Source organism: Arachis duranensis, chromosome 2 (genome assembly GCF_000817695.3).
Source record: "Arachis duranensis cultivar V14167 chromosome 2, aradu.V14167.gnm2.J7QH, whole genome shotgun sequence".
Classification (NCBI taxonomy): Eukaryota; Viridiplantae; Streptophyta; class Magnoliopsida; order Fabales; family Fabaceae; genus Arachis; species Arachis duranensis.
This window is the reverse complement of record NC_029773.3, coordinates 92,908,893-92,926,919: the sequence shown is the minus strand read 5'-3', so window position 1 is coordinate 92,926,919 and position 18,027 is coordinate 92,908,893. Positions and strand designations below refer to the sequence as shown.

At 28.9% G+C, this 18,027-nt stretch overlaps 3 protein-coding genes across 4 annotated transcripts; all 3 read left to right on the top strand.

Moving 5' to 3' along the window:
• The first annotated feature begins 5,584 nt into the window (after positions 1-5,584).
• LOC107476236 (probable glycosyltransferase At5g03795) lies at positions 5,585-9,186 on the top strand. Its single transcript, XM_016096013.3, has 4 exons — positions 5,585-5,981; positions 6,606-6,862; positions 7,481-7,826; positions 8,416-9,186. Exons 1-4 carry the CDS (start codon positions 5,685-5,687, stop codon positions 9,079-9,081), a joined length of 1,566 nt encoding a protein of 521 aa, XP_015951499.2. The 5' UTR covers positions 5,585-5,684; the 3' UTR covers positions 9,082-9,186.
• Positions 9,187-11,253: 2,067 nt separating this feature from the next.
• On the top strand, positions 11,254-15,388 carry LOC107476235 (probable glycosyltransferase At5g03795). The gene is made up of 5 exons (XM_016096012.3): positions 11,254-11,631; positions 12,504-12,733; positions 13,366-13,714; positions 13,922-14,051; positions 14,739-15,388. The coding sequence occupies exons 1-5, from the start codon at positions 11,323-11,325 to the stop codon at positions 15,272-15,274; spliced, it is 1,554 nt and encodes a 517-aa protein (XP_015951498.1). The 5' UTR covers positions 11,254-11,322; the 3' UTR covers positions 15,275-15,388.
• Positions 15,389-16,270: 882 nt separating this feature from the next.
• LOC107476234 (late embryogenesis abundant protein ECP63) lies at positions 16,271-18,027 on the top strand. Of its 2 annotated transcripts, XM_052256944.1 has the most exons (5): positions 16,271-16,654; positions 16,837-17,022; positions 17,113-17,234; positions 17,268-17,366; positions 17,657-18,027. In XM_052256944.1, exons 1-5 carry the CDS (start codon positions 16,324-16,326, stop codon positions 17,903-17,905), a joined length of 987 nt encoding a protein of 328 aa, XP_052112904.1. In that variant the 5' UTR covers positions 16,271-16,323; the 3' UTR covers positions 17,906-18,027. The 2 variants fall into 2 exon arrangements, with proteins under 2 accessions (XP_052112904.1, XP_015951497.1); XM_016096011.3 differs by having other exon boundaries at positions 16,272-16,654; positions 17,113-17,366.

Sequence of the window (18,027 nt, the reverse complement as noted above, 5' to 3'; positions counted from 1 at the left end):
CTTTTTATCTTATATTCTTTATTAATGAGTTATAGCTCAAATGACATAATTTCTCCGTACTCATCTAAGAAATCGTGAATTTGAATTTCTCTATTTTTGGTAAAAAAAAGACCAAAATAGGTAAGATTTTAATATTTTATTTTATAATATGACAATTTTTATTCTCTAATCTTTCTATTTGTGCCAATTTTTTGTGATACTGTTAGGCAAAAAATTATTATCACTTAAGAAAAAAAAAGTTGTTTTAAACAAATAAATATAAGATAACATTATTATTAACTTATAAAGTCAGTTTCGGTGTATTAGGAAAATCTTCTAATTCATTAATAAAAAAGTAGTTCTTATTCAAAATTTGAATTGAGCCTAAATTATGAGACTGCCTTAGGACTTGCTATCGGAGTATATCCTTCCATGGTAACACAAAGATTGTATATGCGTCTCTATTCAATATTTCAAAATCTTTCTTACCAAAATTCGTATGTCATGTCAAATGTTTTAGTTTTGGGGTGTCAGGTTCACGTAGGCTCCGTTTGGTTGATGTATAGGATGAGACATAGACACAAAGATACATACATTAAAGACATAGATATAAAATATTTGTGTTTATGTATTGTGTTTGGTAAAAACAATGAACAAGACACAAATATTTGAAAACGACTGAATTATCCTTCATTTAACCACAATTTTACCAAACACTAGTGCACACCCATCACCTCAAACGCTACATGTCATTACCATTAAATTTTTATTTCTTTTAGTATTTTTTCTTCTAATATCATCTCAAATTATCATTCAAATATTAAATATACAAATTTTTTAAAAAAAAATAGAAAACCAAAGCTTAAAATTTATCAAAGATTAATTAAAATTCAAATAAATAAAAAATTAAATGTATAATTTTTTTTGAAAAAAACGGAAAAACAAATTTGGTTGTAAAATCTAAAAGAGGAAGTAAAAAAAAATATTTGGAGAGATAAAAGGATAAATTTTAAAAATTTAAAAATTGAATAAGGATGAAAAAGTAAAAAATTAGTGTCTCACAAATTATATCTCAGTGTCTCATCAAATTGGAGGTACACAAATTTAGTGTCTTCGTGTCCATCCATGTCCTCCCGTGTCCATCAAAAATTTGTATCTCACCAAACCAAACAGCAGACATGTGTCACTGTGTCTATGTCTCATTGAGACATGAACATCAACCAAACACTACGATATATCACAATATAACTTGTCACATGCCATTAATTTAGAAAATAACAATGCATATAATTCTACTACACCTACTGCTACTAAGGTAGAAAATCCTAGACATGTGTTTCCTAACATGTCAAGAGCTGTTAATCAATCAAGTCAAACTGTTGGATTTTTAGCAAACATTAGACAGCAGATGGGAGAGAGTTACTATGATCTAGTAAACATGTTAACTCATCAAATGGTGATTGTTTTGAGTTTTTTCTTAAAAAACACAAATACTAGAATTGAACAGTTAAATAGATAAGTTAATAGAATTGCTACTATGATAAATTTAAAAGAAAATGACAACTATAATTTAGGATTCAATAATGTCAACCAAAATGATGGAACAATTTCTAGTTATGATGTTCATATGTCTAGACATGGTCAAAATGCTGATAATATGTTGGAAAGGCTTAGACAAAACAATATTGGGAGACAAGATGTCAATTAAGTGATTGAACAAATTCTGAAAAGATCGAGAATTAATGTTAGATTTGCAAATCAACCTCAATTTATGTCTCCTTTTCCTGAATTTATCCAACAAACTAAATTACTTGAGGGATAGAAGTTTCCTAAGTTATTAACTACATTCTCTGGAGAAGATGAAAAATCGTCAATATAGCACATTGTTCGCTATACCGTCGAAATCAATGAAGTGACGTCAAATGAGTATTTAAAAATAAAATTTTTTTCCTCTTTATTGACAAGAAATGCTTTACATAGTTTTCTACCCTAAAGCCAAATTCAATTCACTCTTAGATGCAATTAGAAAAAGAGTTTCCTAAACAATTTTTTCGTAGTGAATTAAGAATTAGTTTAAGTGATTTATTCTCCATCAAACGCAATGTAGGAGAATTAATTGATAAATATTTGGCTAGATTAACAAACATAAGAAATAGATGCTTTACTTCAGTTCAGACTCTGAAGTTGTCAAAATTACTATAACTGGATTAGAATTTGGAATTAAGAAAAAGTTTGTAAATCAACACTATCATGACATGACTCAACTTACTGAAAATGTTAGACAAATCGAACAGTTAAAAGTTAAAAAAGAAACAAAGAATAAAGAAATGATAAAAGAAAGATGAAATATTCATCAAACATCTCATTAAATAAGCCATATAGAAAATGATTGGAAAAAAATTTTCGAAGTACAAAGTAAATGACTATTCTGTAAATAAGGGGTAATTTTGATGGGAAAAAAATATGACAAAAATGATCTAATCTTCTTTATTTTTCTATCATATATTATTTTTGTCTCATTCTTATCTTTATTTTTTATTTTCTCTTTTCTTTTTCTATTTCTTTATCTTTTTTCTCTTTTTTATTCATCTTAATCTTTTTTACCTTTTCTTTCTCATTTTTTTTATCTTTTAAATTCCTATGTCTTTTTTGTCTTTTGGTTCTAATCATTTTATTTACCTTGTTATAGCTTTATTTTTCAACCAAAAAAAACATCAAGTTTAAAAGTATGAAACAAAAACAATCTCTTATTGATATTTGGATATATAATTCATAAGTACAAAATATTTAATTGACTTAAAAACAATCTCTTATTCAAAATTTGAATTAAACCTAAATTATGAGACATGCTATGTGCGAGAGTAGTTATTAACATAAAGCATTAAAGTAGGGTGTAGAACTGCCGTCAAGGAAGCAAGTGTGGACGGTTATTTAAATTTGAAAACTGATGAAGATCATTATAGGAGTAACTGTCATTTGACATTAGATTAATCTATAAATAGAGTTTGAGGCAAACATGGTAATCAATTTAGTTCTTTTAGAAAACACTTAGAAACCTAAAACTCTCTCAACTTTTTGGTATCACAGAATAAAATTAAAAATCTTAAAGTAATTTTTTTGAATTCAAACACTTATAATTTATTTTTTTAATTTTTATTAATAAATTTTTTTTACTTTTACATATTTTTTTATATTTATATTTTTTAATTTTTTTTAATTTCTACAATTTATTTTAACTCTAACATTTTATATTTATGAATTTATTTGTTACTTTCATCCTTTTTAATTTTTATTGATATTACAATTATGGCATCGAAATATCCACATTTTATGGAGTTCAATTTGATGGAGTAGCTATCCAGCTGATGGTGTTTTAGTTATTGCGGTCCCCATGCACTTCAATGCTTGTATTACTAAACTAGTGATGTATAAATGTATTCCATTACCATTAAGTGTTTAATTTGATACATCCTTATATATATGGTGGGGATGCATCTCATCTTCATTTGCACTTTGCTAGGTTGATGGAGATTCTTGATATTTACTAAAGTCTGGTCAATTCAAATGTATTATACCATAATAAGGCAATTTTTTTTCGAGGCATTAATTTATCCACGGCTGGTCATCGATAAACTTTGACGCCACGTTGGTGTCAATTGGCGCGTGATAATATTATTGGGTGAAAATTCAGGTGCAGTCGACTTCACTTAAAATTGATAGTTAAGAGCCGTTAGATGGTTTGACTGATTTGACTAAATTTTTATTTAACGACTTTTAACTATCAACTTCACGTGAAGTTGAATACACTTGAGTTTACATTATATTGTTGACGTGTGCTCTTTACCGTCGGTCTAGTCCGTAACTATTTATTTTTTAAAATTTAATTATACATATGTAAATATATATTAAAATTTTTAATATCAAAATAACTTTATAATCAGTTTTCATCATCGATAAACTTTAACATGTAAAATAATTTTTAAAAGAAATTAATTAAACTTTATTTATTATCGACAGCTCGGATATTAGTTGAAAATTACCAACATTCGATTTCTCCATGTATTTTTAGCGACGACTTAGTTGTCAATATGGCTATCAATCGAAATAATTCCTCTTGTAGTAATAAGTTTCTATTATTTTAATTATTTATCTTTTATAGAATTCTAAAAATAAAAATGCTAAAAATTAAGATAGGAACCAAACAAATACCTAAATTAATAAAGTTTATCATGTTTAAATTATTTTAGTTTGATTTCTACTTTAACAAATAAAAAGCTTTTATATTTTCACCATTTATTTTTAATATTAGAGTAGTAGTGGTGTTTTGTTTTAAATGTGAATTGTTGGTGTGTTATTCTCAAATGTGGAATCGTTTAATTAGAGAAGCAGAAATTTGATCGTCTGATTTATTAGAGATACAGAAATTGGACCGTCCGACAGAAATCGAATCCTCCGATTTGTGTGCTTTTTACAGTTTTAAAAAATACAAAAAATTATAATGTTAAAGTATATCATCACTTTTATTTCTATAACAAAAAAAATTAGTCGTAAGTTAAACGAGTATGGTATATTCATAAATATTTCAATTTTAATGTAAAAAAAAAACTATTTAGCAATAATAAACACATGCATAAAATCCAAGCCTTCCAAACGACATGAAGTAGTTAAACAACTTTCGCAAACGACACGTATTGGACCATTGGCAATTAGGAATTTTTGTCAAAACCCAAAAGGAATCGAAGATCACTTAATTAACCAAAAAATAAATAAATAAAATAAGAAAAAAAAAAGGATAATGGGACAAACATACAGAAGGGTATAAAAGGAAATCTAGAAAATTGCATGGCGAATCCAATATACATATTCTTGCATGTCTATCCTCTCTCTCTATATACGATGTTGATGAACTAAATTTCAGCCATAAATTGAAAGTCCAATGTTGTTTTAACACATTATGTGCCCTCTTTCTTTGTTTGGATCCTTTGTTTCTCTATCACTCTCTTTCTATTGCGCTATGGCTTAATTAATGTGGACAAAGAAGAGATAAAACCCCAAAACCATATATAAAAATATTATTTATACACCAAATAATTTTTATATCGATATAAAAATTTAATTGTTAGTAATTAATTATATTAAATTATTTTTTGATTAAGATTTAATTACTCTGTTGGTCATTATAGTTTCGCAAAATTTTCAATTAGGTCCCTATATTTTTTTTAATTGGATTTATGCACTAATTTTTTTCTAATTAGGTCCCTCTTAACAGTAATTGCCTTAATTTTATAGGAATTTAACTAAACAAAAAATTGGTGCAGAAATCCAAATAAAAAAAAGAAAAGTATAGGGATCCAATAAAAAAAAAATTAGTGCAATGACTCAATTAAAAAGAAAAAAAATACAAGGACCTAATTAAAAATTTCGTAAAACTATAAAGACCAATAGAGTAATTAAACTTTTAATTAACAAAATAAAAAACGTGTTTAATTTTTAAAAAATACTAATATCAAAATAATATTTATTATAAAAAATATACACATAGCAAAATTAAGCTACATATATATTATAGCTTAAGACAAATTAACATATAAAGAAAAAAGAAAAAAGAGATAAGAGAAAAGAGAAAGCTCTAGCTATATTTGTGTCCATGATGGCAAAAATTCTCAAACTAAATTAAAGGGTTTAATTTTGAAATTCATCTATCAATGGCAAATTCTTCTTCTTCATCATCATCAACATCCATGAAGTTATTGTTGTTCATGGTTCCTCTTGTAATTGTTATGGTTCTTGCTTTATTTTTCCATGGTCCAAGTGTTTCCACCACCTTGGTCTTAAATGGAAAACACAAATTTTCTTCCTCTTCTAATAATAATAATAATTCATCTTCTTCATTATTTTCAAACAATAATGGTGGAAGTGATGATGTCATGCTTACTAAGGAGGAGAAGAACAAAACTATGGCTATCTCTGATGAATATTCTCCCCCAACACTTCATGAATCTGTAAGAGTTCTTTCCTTTTTATTTTTTTCTTGACAATTATTTATTTATTTTTCTAATCCCCTTTGCTGATTTCAATTATTCTTTTTATTTTTATTAATTAATTAACATAGAGTAGAATTAATTACTAGAGAGGTAGAAGCTTAAAATGGTATTATTACCTCCAATCAAAAGTAATTTTTTTTTCTATTTGAAAGTTTTTCTTTCACAAATAATTATTCTATAAATAAAATGTAAACAAAAAATTAATTATATTTTGCTTACTATATCCATATTATTAAAGAGGCAGGGGATAATAAAGAAGAAAGAAGTTTTATCAAAAGGATAATGTTTAAAAGCATGTATCTAACATGGAAGAAACTCAGGTGAAGTCAACTTCACGTGAAGTTGATACCTGAGAGCCGTTAGATGATTTTACTGATTTGACTAAATTTTTATCCAACGACTATCAGGTATCAACTTTACGTAAAATCGACTTCACATGAGTTTCCACCATCTAACATAATTAATTATTAACAAATATAACAATTAGTTTGTAACCAGAGGTAGTAAATTAACAAATATATTATTAACTGATAAAGTAATTAAAAAGTGTTAACTAATAGCAGCATCTTTTAATTTGAACAGTTAAACAAAAATGAAGTTGATCTCAACATGTCATCAAAACCTTGGCAAGTGAATGAATCTTATTATGTTCCTCTTCCTCCTTTGAATGAATCACATGTTGTTCCTCCCAAAAAAGAGTTTAGCATGTTAGATAGAATAGAAGCTGGTCTGATTCAAGCCAGAGCTGCCATTAAAGAAGCTAGAAATTGGAATCAAACTCAAGATCCAGATTATGTTCCATTAGGTCCAATGTATTGGAATGCTAAGGCATTTCACAGGTACCTAATAATCCATTATTTTCTTATGTATCAAATTTTCTTAGAGTTATAACTATTATTGGGATGTGAAATAAGAATAATTTAATTTAATTAAAATATACTTTAGGGTTAATTTTAAGCATGTATAATACATAGATATTTCCTATCTCATGCTAAAGTTTCACTATTATTTGATACCTATATATATTTTGATTGATTTATTGACTAATTTAAATATACATGTATTTTTTCTAGGTTTAATTATTCTGTCAATCTCTATAGTTTCATTAAATTTTTAATTAGATCTTTATACTTTTTTTTTTTAATTGAATCCCTATACAATATCAGATTTTGTAATTAAGTTCCTATTGTGATAAAAATGCTGGAATTAACGAAATATTCCGTTAAACAAAACAAATATGTCTAATACTTGACTGAATATTCTATATAGTTTAACAGAATATTCTATTAATTTCAACATTTTTATCACGGTAAAGACTTAGTTACAAAATTTAATATGGTATAGAGACCTATTGAAAAGAAAAAAAAATATAGGAACCTAATTGAAAATTTGATGAAATTATAGAAATCAAAATAATAATTAAACTTTTTTTTTAATTATAAAAATTGAAATGGCAGGAGCTACTTAGAAATGGAGAAACAATTCAAAGTGTTCATCTATGAAGAAGGGGAACCACCTGTTTTTCATAATGGACCATGCCTAAGCATATATTCATCAGAAGGGCATTTCATCAATGCAATGGAGATTAATGACCAATTTAGAACAAGGGATCCTCAAAAAGCACATGTTTTTTTCCTTCCTTTCAGTATAACAATGATGGTCAAATTTGTGTATAAATCTGACTTTGACTTTGGTCCCATAAAGAGAACAACCATTGATTATATCAATCTCATTGCTTCAAGATATCCCTTTTGGAACAGAAGCCTTGGTGCTGATCACTTCATGCTTTCTTGCCATGATTGGGTATGTAATTAACTACCTAACTCTAATTCTTTAGATTTTATTATTATTATTAGTTAAGAATTTAATTAATTTGACTTGAAAAATATCATTATAATTGATTCTTCTAGCAATATGTTATTTCATTTAATTTCTCAAGACTACTATTTGTATTAAGGTAATACTACGGAGACAAAAAAAAAAACAGCTAAAATTTATCTTATTTATTATTTATTAATTCCTACTGTAATTAATAATACTAAATAAAATAAGTTCTCGCTAATTTTGGTTAAATTTTTTTTGTTACTAAATATTTTTGTTGTCGCTAATTATTATTATTTAATTATCTAAGTGAGTTTTCTTTATTTTTTTTAATAATTGCTAATGAAAATAGAGACTAGTCTCATTTCAAAGTATAGTGAGATAGATAAGGAAGGAGAATTCGTAAGACATAATGTAATAAATAATTTTTAATTTTTTTTTTTGGAAACTCATGTGCAGCAACTGCATTTGAAGTTGATAACTGAGAGTCGTTAGATGATTTAACTGATTTGACTAAATTTTCATCTAATGGCTCTCAGCTATCAACTTCACGTGAAGTCGTCGACTGCACGGTCCTGTGATATCATTTGCCATTCCAAACCTACACAAGAATTCCATCCGTGTGCTATGCAATGCCAACACCTCAGAGAGATTCAATCCCACAAAGGATGTTTCTTTTCCAGAAATCAATCTCCTAAAAGGCTCAATAGATGCTTTTATTGGTGGGCCATCACCATCACAAAGGCCCATTTTGGCCTTCTATGCAGGCAGGAATCATGGGCCCGTTAGGCCCATTCTCCTTGATCATTGGTTCAACAAGGATAAAGATATTAAACTCTACAAGACCCTTCCAAAGGGTGTTTCATATTATAGTATGCTTAGAAAAAGTAAGTTTTGTCTTTGCCCTAGTGGGTATGAGGTTGCAAGCCCAAGGGTAGTTGAGGCAATTTACACCGGTTGTGTTCCTGTGTTAATTTCTGACCATTATGTCCCTCCATTTAGTGAAGTATTGAATTGGAAGAGTTTCTCAATTGAGGTTTCTTTGAAGGATATTCCAAATTTGAAGGAAATTCTTTTGAGTGTTTCTCCAAGGAAGTATATAAAGATGCAAAGAAGAGTGGGACAAATTAGGAGACATTTTGAGGTACATTATCCACCTAGGAGATATGATGTCTTTCATATGATTCTTCATTCTGTTTGGCTTAGAAGATTGAACATTAAAATTCATGATCATTAATTAGATAGATAGCCAAGAAGTTTATATAATTTGAGTATGTTGAATCTTTCTCACCCTAATAAATAAGAGTTTGTTGTCATTATTGTATAAATATCTTATATTCTATTTTGTTTTGGATCTTATGTTTCTCAATATCAATGATATGATGTATGTATAAAAAATAGAAATACAAAGACACAAGAAAAAAAGGATTATTTATTTCAAATGATACAATATATATAAATAATAATGATTAATCAAATTAAAATATAAATAAAATGTATATATTATTTATTTATTATTTAGTATGGATATGCAAATTGAATCCGCAAATACAGATGTGAGTGAATCGATCCTGTTAAAGTGTAGATTCGATCATTTTGTGGATTAGATGCAAATAAATATTACGGATGGTAGCTAAATTGGATTGGTTTAAATGGTTAGTTCACTAGTCTGTTTAAGTAAGTGTCGGTTTGAATCCCACCTTATGCATGCAGCAATTTATTGGTCAGTGGCAAACTCTTAAATAAAACTCAGTACCGCAGCGAATTAGTTTTTGGTCTGTCGATTTAAAGGATACCGTGAAAAATAAAAAAATATTACCAATATTTGAATATTGAATATGATCTAATTTATAAATACTTCTAAAATTAATCATCAATATAAAATATATGTTAAAATATAAAAAAACTAAAATGATATATATATTTATACACGAGTAAATAATAACTAATTTAAGAGCTAATTTTTTTTTTCTTTTATGCAAATACAATTTGGAATGATCTTATCCAAATTGTTCATATGCACAACTGCATCTTACAATTACTCGTATATTCACTATTAAAAGGAGCGATATCTATATTAGTCAAATATATTTTTTAAGAAGTAATTTTAAATTTTAGTTAATATGAAAAGAAAAATAATACTTAAGAGTCCCTTGTTCTTTTTATGGAACCACAATTAAGTTTGGTCGAATTAGATATTGTTTAATTTAATTAGACTTAATTTATAAAACAGATTTAAATATATATTATTATTTTTTAAAATTTTATTAATAATTTGATTAGACTTAATTCATATAAAAATATGAATGTGTAATATTATTCAAATTTCTAATAATAATATTTATTTTTGGTTTTTATAAGTTATTCATAATTCAAATTAATTTATGTTAAAATATCTAAATATTAAATTCAGTCCTACCCAATCATTAGCAGTTTCTTATTATTCTAACTATTTTTTTTCCAGATTTCATTCAAATATTTTTAAAATATAATTTCCTTTTTAAGTTATAGTCAAGTCTCTTAAAAATAGGAAAATGAATCAATCCAACATTTTAATTTAAAATTTGAGTCAAATATCATCTAGATTCTAGAATCCCATGGAAGATATACAAATTCAACCACCATTCATATTAGTATATCAAATTCTTCAAGTTTCTTTACCCATGAAGAATTCCACTATAGATTTCACACACACACATAATAATGCCACTCATGATGATATGATCTTAATATATGAGCCACCCCAAACTGGCACGAATTAAACCCTATTCTCGGTTTTGGATCCTATGTATGTTTCGATAAATTCAAGGTTTTTGTCGCCAGAAAATTTAAGCCATCAAATATTACTAATCAATAGTTTTGGGCCCGATGCTAGCTTCGCTAACTACAAGAATTCTAACATATTGCGGCAGTTTTAGAGTCAGATAGCGGCAGTTTTTAGCTGCCGCCAAATATATAATGGTAGTTGAATAATCGTTTTAAAATAAAAAGTTGCTAAACAATTAGTGGCGATTTTTTTTAATCGCTAAAATATTACTTTAAATCAAAATTTTGTGACCGATCACTTTTGTGGCAATTACACCCGTTGTTATATTTAAAAATACATAAAATAAGAAGTGAAATTAACTTAGTTGATTTAAATGATAATCTTACTCGTTTATTTAAATAAATATAAAAATTTAAATTTTTTTATATATATAATAATTTATTAATCTACAATAAACTTTTAAATAGAATTCAAATGCAGTCAAAATCGGATTTGGAATACTCTAATAGTGGGAGATATCAAAGAGAGAGAGAGAGAGAGAGTTAATTGCATGCATGAGTTTCTGCTGCCATGTGTACATTTGTAACTGAAGCCACAGAGAAGAGGCAGCTGTAACATGAAAAGAAGGGAGGATTAAATTAAAATCATGCATGCCCAGATTCTGAAATCCCAAAAAGGCTTCAACTTTGAAATCAAATCATCATTACAATAATGGGTTTTTGTTATTGGTGTGGTTCTTCATCATTGAAGCCATTGTTGTTGATGGTTGTTCCTCTTGTAATGGTTATGGCACTTACTTTTGCTTTTCTGAATGGTCCAAGTAATAATAATAATAATAATACCTTGGTGCCACTACTTTGGAGCTCTATAACTCCTTCTTCTTCTCCTAATTCTTCTTCTTTATTCATCAACAATGGTGATGACAACAAAACTATGCATGCCTTTGATGATCAACACATGTTTTTCTTCAATAACCTCTCTTACTTCTCTTCTCCACCACTTTCTCTTCCGGAACAATATGTAAGATCTCTTTCTTTTCTTTCCCTTTTTTTCTAATTTCTTTTTCTTATTAAAAAAAAAAATCTTTTACTAGAACATGGTATATGTTTAGGCTATTAAGTATAGTCTAGTAGTAAGGGTTGACTGATGTTTCAATTTGATCTTTGAAGAATAATGAAGTTGTTGCAAGTATGCTTTGTTTTATGTTTTTGAAATTTCAAATGTATAGAGCCAACCATTATTATTTGTTGATGTGTTAACAATGAGTCAACATGCATAGATTCAAAGTATAATAGTAATATTAGTTTTAAATTACTCTTGATTTTAAGTTTAATTTCTTAATTTTTGTCAAGGGAAAGTAAGAAAATGCATCCCCGGTCATTTTGTATCTAGCAATATAATCTTACTCTCAATTTGGTAAAATTTTGGTTTTTAAAAAGTAGTTTATTATATTAAAGCTAGTGTTTTTTTAACAGAAATCGAGCCATAAATAGACATAACTTGCCTTATTTAGCATTCATTAATTGTTACGATAATTAATAAATATTACATAAGACAAGTTTTGACTTTTTTTTTTCTTGTCTCCCTAATATTACCGATTTTTTAAATAGCTTTTCAAAAATTATATAATGTATGTTTGGTAAATCATAATAAAAGTGAATTTCTATACCTATTAAGTTATAAAAATTCTGTTTGGTAAAATTATTTTTAATTTTAAAATTACTTCAATAACATAAATCTAATAAAAATAAATAGATATTTATTAATATATAAAATTATATTAAATTTTATAATTTTGAAAAATATATGTTAACATTAACAGTTTTATTTATAATTCACTAAAGATGAGGACTCATTTTTTTTCTTTTTTTGTTTTTCCTTTTTGGGAACAGAACCAAACTGCGGTAGTTGATCATGACATCTCAAAAACTTGGGCAAGTTCAGCTCCTTTGAATGAATCTTATGTTGTTCCCCAAAGAAAATTCAGCATCTTAGATAGAACTGAAGCAGGTTTGCTACAAGCTAGAGCTGCTATTAGAGATGCAAGAAATTGGAATCAAACACTTGATCAAGACTATGTTCCAATAGGTCCAGTCTATAGGAATGCCAAAGCATTTCACAGGTAACATATTTAGTAATCATAATATGTCTCATTTTAATTATTTGTACACTAATTAAGAAAGTACTATCAGAAAATTATTAATCAAAATGCCCTTAATTTATAATAATTAATTCGAAGTGTAATGTTTATACTTGCTTATCAAACCAAGAAATTTTATTTTAAGTGATAGTTAGATATTAATTACTATGATTATAAATAATACTGGGGAGTATTTCAAGGGAAAACTAATGGGCCATAGGAATTCCTAGTGAATTTTTCTTTTTGGTTGCTTATGGCATCCTTAGCCTGACAGGCCAAAGACTAATCCGTCGTGAATCTGAGTTTCATTTAAAAGTTTGTTGTTTAAGCAGATGAGAGTGAACTGACCACTCAACCAACTCAAATTGATTGTAATTCCTAGTGAATAATACTAGGTAGTACAACTCGTACTCGCTGGTAGTAACAAGACGGAGTCTATCTAAGATAAGGTAGGGCGGGGTGGAGTCAGTAGTGTGAAAACCCATCCCTATCCGTCTTGTTGTTGTTTCTAAACAATCCATTCAGAAATTATGATGAGTAACTACGTTATAAACATTGATTAGTACTAAGTGATCATCACTGGTTATATTAAATATCCTTGATATGGTATGTAGGAGCTATTTAGAAATGGAGAAACAATTCAAAGTATTTGTCTATAAAGAAGGGGAGCCTCCAATTTTTCATAATGGACCATGCAAAAGCATATACTCAATGGAGGGTAATTTCATCCATGCTATTGAGATGAATGAGCAATTTCGAACAAGGGATCCTAAGAAAGCTCATGTGTTCTTCCTTCCCTTCAGTGTAGTAATGATGGTCCGATTTGTGTACGAGAGGAACTCGCGAGATTTCGGCCCCATAAGAACAACCGTCAAGGATTATATCAATCTCATTGCTGGAAGATATCCTTATTGGAATCGAAGCCTTGGTGCTGATCATTTCATGCTTTCTTGCCATGATTGGGTAAGTAGGTCTAACTCGATTCGAAACTAGTTCCTTTAAAATAAGAAGGTTGGTAAAGTGAGAAAGTGACGGTCTAATCACCGTTGATCGAGTCCAGAATTACATTTGTATTCATAATGTGATCATATTAGTTCTATGATGATCTTAGATGCATATGAATACACAAAATGATAATAATGTTGAGATTGATTATTCAAGTTTTTTTAGGGGCCAGAGACTTCATTCTCTATTCCTTACTTATACAAGAACTCTATACGTGTATTGTGCAATGCCAACACCTCTGAAGGATTCAACCCTACAAAAGATGTTTCTCTTCCTGAAATCAATCTCCAAACAGGTTATTAGGTTATTCTCATCATTAGTAATTTAGTAATTTTCAATTATAGTCACTTTTCACTTAATTTCAATCAAAATAGGTGAGTGGTGAAAACTCAGGTGCAGTCAACTTCACATGAAGTTGATAGCTGAGAGCCGTTAAATAATTTGAGTGATTTGACTAAATTTTCATATAACGACTATCAGTTATCAACTTTAAGGCTGCGTTTGTTTACAGAGACAGGACACTGAGATACAAAATCGTGTTTGCCAGAGGAGACATGGACAGAGATAGTGTGTCCAGAGACACTGAATTAGTGTATTTTGTGTCTATCCTGACAGGAAGGACACTGAGACACTAACAAGAAACGCAACTTATTTTTTATTTTTTCTTTCATTATTCTTACTAATTTTTCATAATTATATTTTTTATTATTATATTTTTTTATTTCAAATTTTTTTAATGAAAAAAAATAGAATAAATTAGATTTTTATAATTTGTTATAGTTTATCACCAAACAGAATACAAGAACACAATTTTGTGTCTCTATCCATTAGTGTTTTGTCATATCCTGTTCTCAATGTCTTGTCCTGTCCTGTTCTCGAAAACAAATGCAGCCTAAGTGAAGTTGACTGCACTTGAATTTCCACTGTAATAAAAATACTATTGATACACCAAAGACTCCTGAAAATCCTTGTAAAAATGTAGGTACAATAGATGGTTTTCTTGGTGGGCCTTCCGCATCTAAACGCTCAATTTTGGCCTTCTTTGCCGGTGGGGTTCATGGGCCCATTAGGCCCATTATACTTGAGCATTGGGAGAACAAGGATGAAGATATTCAAGTCCACAAGTACCTTCCAAAGGGGGTTTCCTACTATGGTATGCTTAGAAAGAGCAAGTTTTGTCTTTGCCCTAGTGGGTATGAGGTGGCAAGCCCAAGGGTAGTTGAGGCAATTTACACAGGTTGTGTTCCTGTGCTTATTTCTGACCACTATATCCCTCCATTTAGTGATGTCTTGAATTGGAAGTCTTTTTCAGTTGAAGTTTCTTCAAGAGACATTCCAAAATTGAAGGAGATTCTAACAAACATCTCATCAAGACAATATATAAGGATGCAACGGAGAGTGGACAACATTAGGAGACACTTTGAAGTGCATTATCCTCCTAAAAGATTTGATGTCTTCCATATGATACTTCATTCAGTTTGGCTTAGGAGATTAAACATTAGAATTTATGATGATTAATTCAAATTGTTTATATTGCCAATTACCCTAACAAAATGTGATTATGGTATATCAAGGACCAAACTCCTTAAATTACTATTTATATTGAATGTAATTTTTATACAATTCTAAACAAAAATAAAAAAATGTTTGATTTTATTCTTATTAAATTGATGAAATAAAATAGATCATAAATATGTGTTAGTCCACAATGATAATTTTATATTGGGTAATTTTTTGTTTTTGAAGTTTTTTAAAAATTTTAAAAATATTCTTAAATTTTATTTTGTTTTAAATTTGTCCTATAAGTTTTTTATTTGTATCAAATATATACTTGACGACTAATTTTTTAAAAAATTTAAAACCAATTCAACAATAATTTTATCAGAATAACTTTCAACACAAGCATATTAAATATAATTTTCATGTATTATTGTTATATTAGTCTTAAACTTTTTAAAAATTTAACCGTCAAAAATATGTTTAATACAAATAAAAAATTTTCATGATAAAATTAAAACAAAATAAAATTTAAAAATATTTTCAAAACTTTTAAAATTTGCTTTACTCTTTTATATTTATATCATGACTCCTAAGTAATTCTTCCGAAATCAAACTCTTCCAATTTCAAATTATACTACTAAAAGGTGATGATGCATTGGTCAACAGAACCGGGTTGACTATAAAGTATGAAACTCATTGTTTTTTTTTTTTTTACAAATTGCCACGTGGACATTACAACTCTCATCCTCTCAGGTTTCCAAACATAAGAGGGCATCTATGTTTATAATAATAATAATGCCTTAAGAATTCTTAGAAGTGAGAACAATGTAGAATATGTCATGTCACTTCTCAAACACAACGTGTCAAACCTCCTAAGCATGGTTGCCACGTGTCATTACCCTTTCTTCCACGTGGTTCTCTATTCTATTAACACGTGTCCACTCACACCAACCGTCACAAACCTTCCTATACTATCCTTATAATCTTATCATATAAATTATCAAACACCACCTTAATTCTTTCACATCCATTACAAATTATTTGAGTGATTATTAGCATCATCAATCATGGAGTCAAGGGAACAATTGAAGGAAGAAAGCGCTGAACAAACTGCAAAAGATCTTGAACAAGTTAACAAAGCCAGAAACCATGATCATGATGAACAACAACAACAAAAGCCAGGTGTAATTGGTTCAGTGCTAAGAGCAGTTCATGACACATATGAAAGTGCTAAAGATGCTGTTGTTGGCAAAAGAGACAACACTACAAATGCAGCATCATCAGATATAACTACAACAAATACAGGTGAAGAATTGGGAGGATTTGGTGCTGGTGAAGTCAGAGATATCTCTGTTGGAAAAGCTAAGAATGCAAAAGATTACACAAAGGAAGAAGCTGGTAAGTTCATACATATATTTAGATGGTTAATTCTAATTTTGTTTCTGCTTTAGAATTCAGATTTTTTCCTTCAATAACTCTTTTATTTAATCTTCATATACTTCTAGGTAACACCAATAGAATATGCCAAACAAAAACAATGTATCTTAGTGTTATTTATAGACTAATTGAAATAATATTAGATTATGCAGCTGAAAAGGTAAAAGAATCAAAAGATGCTACAGGGGAAAAGGCAGGTGAATACACAGATTATGCATCACAGAAAGCAAAAGAAACAAAAGATGCTGCATCTCAAAAAGCCAAGGAAGCTAAAGATGCAACCATGGATAAGGCTAAGGAAGCCAAGGACAAGACAGTGGAAAAGGGTGGTAAGTAATACTAATTTTTTAGAATAATTTTTTAGAATAATCAGATGTTTAAAATTGGAAGTTTAAGAATGATGAGGGTGTTGGACATAGGTGAGTACAGAGATTATGCTTCGGAGAAGGCGAAGGAAGGGAAGGACACCACGGTGGGGAAGCTTGGGGAGCTGAAGGAGAGGGCGATGGGTTTCTTGGGAGGCAAGAAAGAAGAAACAAAGCAGAAGAGTGCAGACACAGTTGAAGCAACAAAGGACAAAGCTTATGATATGAAGGAAGCAACAGAGAACAAGGCTTCAGAAACTGCCGAGGCAGCAAAGCACAAAACCACTGAAGCTAAGGACAAGACCAAGGTCTTCAATTTTGTTCATCTTTTTACAAAAAATTTCAACTACTATGGTCAAATATAAGAAATATGATAACTATTTTCAATTAAAAAAAAATTATTGTCAACTATTATTTTAGTTGGTGAATAAAGTTAATAGTTGAGAGTCGGTATTTGACTGATTTAATTAAATTTTTATGTAGCTGCTCTCAATTATCAATTTTACCGTATAAAGTTGCATGCGACTGAGTTGTTTCTATCAATTTAGTTGAGATATATTTGCCGAGTAATATAATGATGTTTTGATTATGAGTGAAGGAAAACTTGAGCGGAGCAGAGGAAGAAGCAAGGAGGAAAATGGAAGAGCTTAAGGTGGAAGGTGGTGGAGGATACAACAGAGATCTGGAAACCGCCGCCGCCGGAGACAAGCCGTCAACGGTGAGATTGCAAAAGACGCGACCGGTTGCGGTGGCCGAAGCCTTGAAAGCATCTGACCAGATGACAGGACAGGCCTTCAACGACGTCGGACGGGTCGACGGCGACGAAGACGAAGAAGTTTCCAAGTAAAACAATGAAAAAATAATACTACTACACTGTATGTAAATAATAATTACTTTTGTAATAAAATTATTATTGTAGAATAATACTTTGCTTTGTTTAATTTCCTTCATTATGGCATGCTATCTACA

Coding starts and splice junctions, on each gene's coding strand:
- LOC107476236 (XM_016096013.3), top strand. CDS start 5,685: ATGGCAAATTCTTCTTCTTCATCATCATCAACATCCATGAAGTTATTG. Junction 5,982..6,605: donor CCCCAACACTTCATGAATCT/GTAAGAGTTCTT, acceptor TAATTTGAACAG/TTAAACAAAAATGAAGTTGA. Junction 6,863..7,480: donor AATGCTAAGGCATTTCACAG/GTACCTAATAAT, acceptor TTGAAATGGCAG/GAGCTACTTAGAAATGGAGA.
- LOC107476235 (XM_016096012.3), top strand. CDS start 11,323: ATGGGTTTTTGTTATTGGTGTGGTTCTTCATCATTGAAGCCATTGTTG. Junction 12,734..13,365: donor AATGCCAAAGCATTTCACAG/GTAACATATTTA, acceptor TATGGTATGTAG/GAGCTATTTAGAAATGGAGA. Junction 14,052..14,738: donor TGAAATCAATCTCCAAACAG/GTTATTAGGTTA, acceptor GTAAAAATGTAG/GTACAATAGATGGTTTTCTT.
- LOC107476234 (XM_016096011.3), top strand. CDS start 16,324: ATGGAGTCAAGGGAACAATTGAAGGAAGAAAGCGCTGAACAAACTGCA. Junction 16,655..16,836: donor TTACACAAAGGAAGAAGCTG/GTAAGTTCATAC, acceptor AAATAATATTAG/ATTATGCAGCTGAAAAGGTA. Junction 17,023..17,112: donor CAAGACAGTGGAAAAGGGTG/GTAAGTAATACT, acceptor TGTTGGACATAG/GTGAGTACAGAGATTATGCT.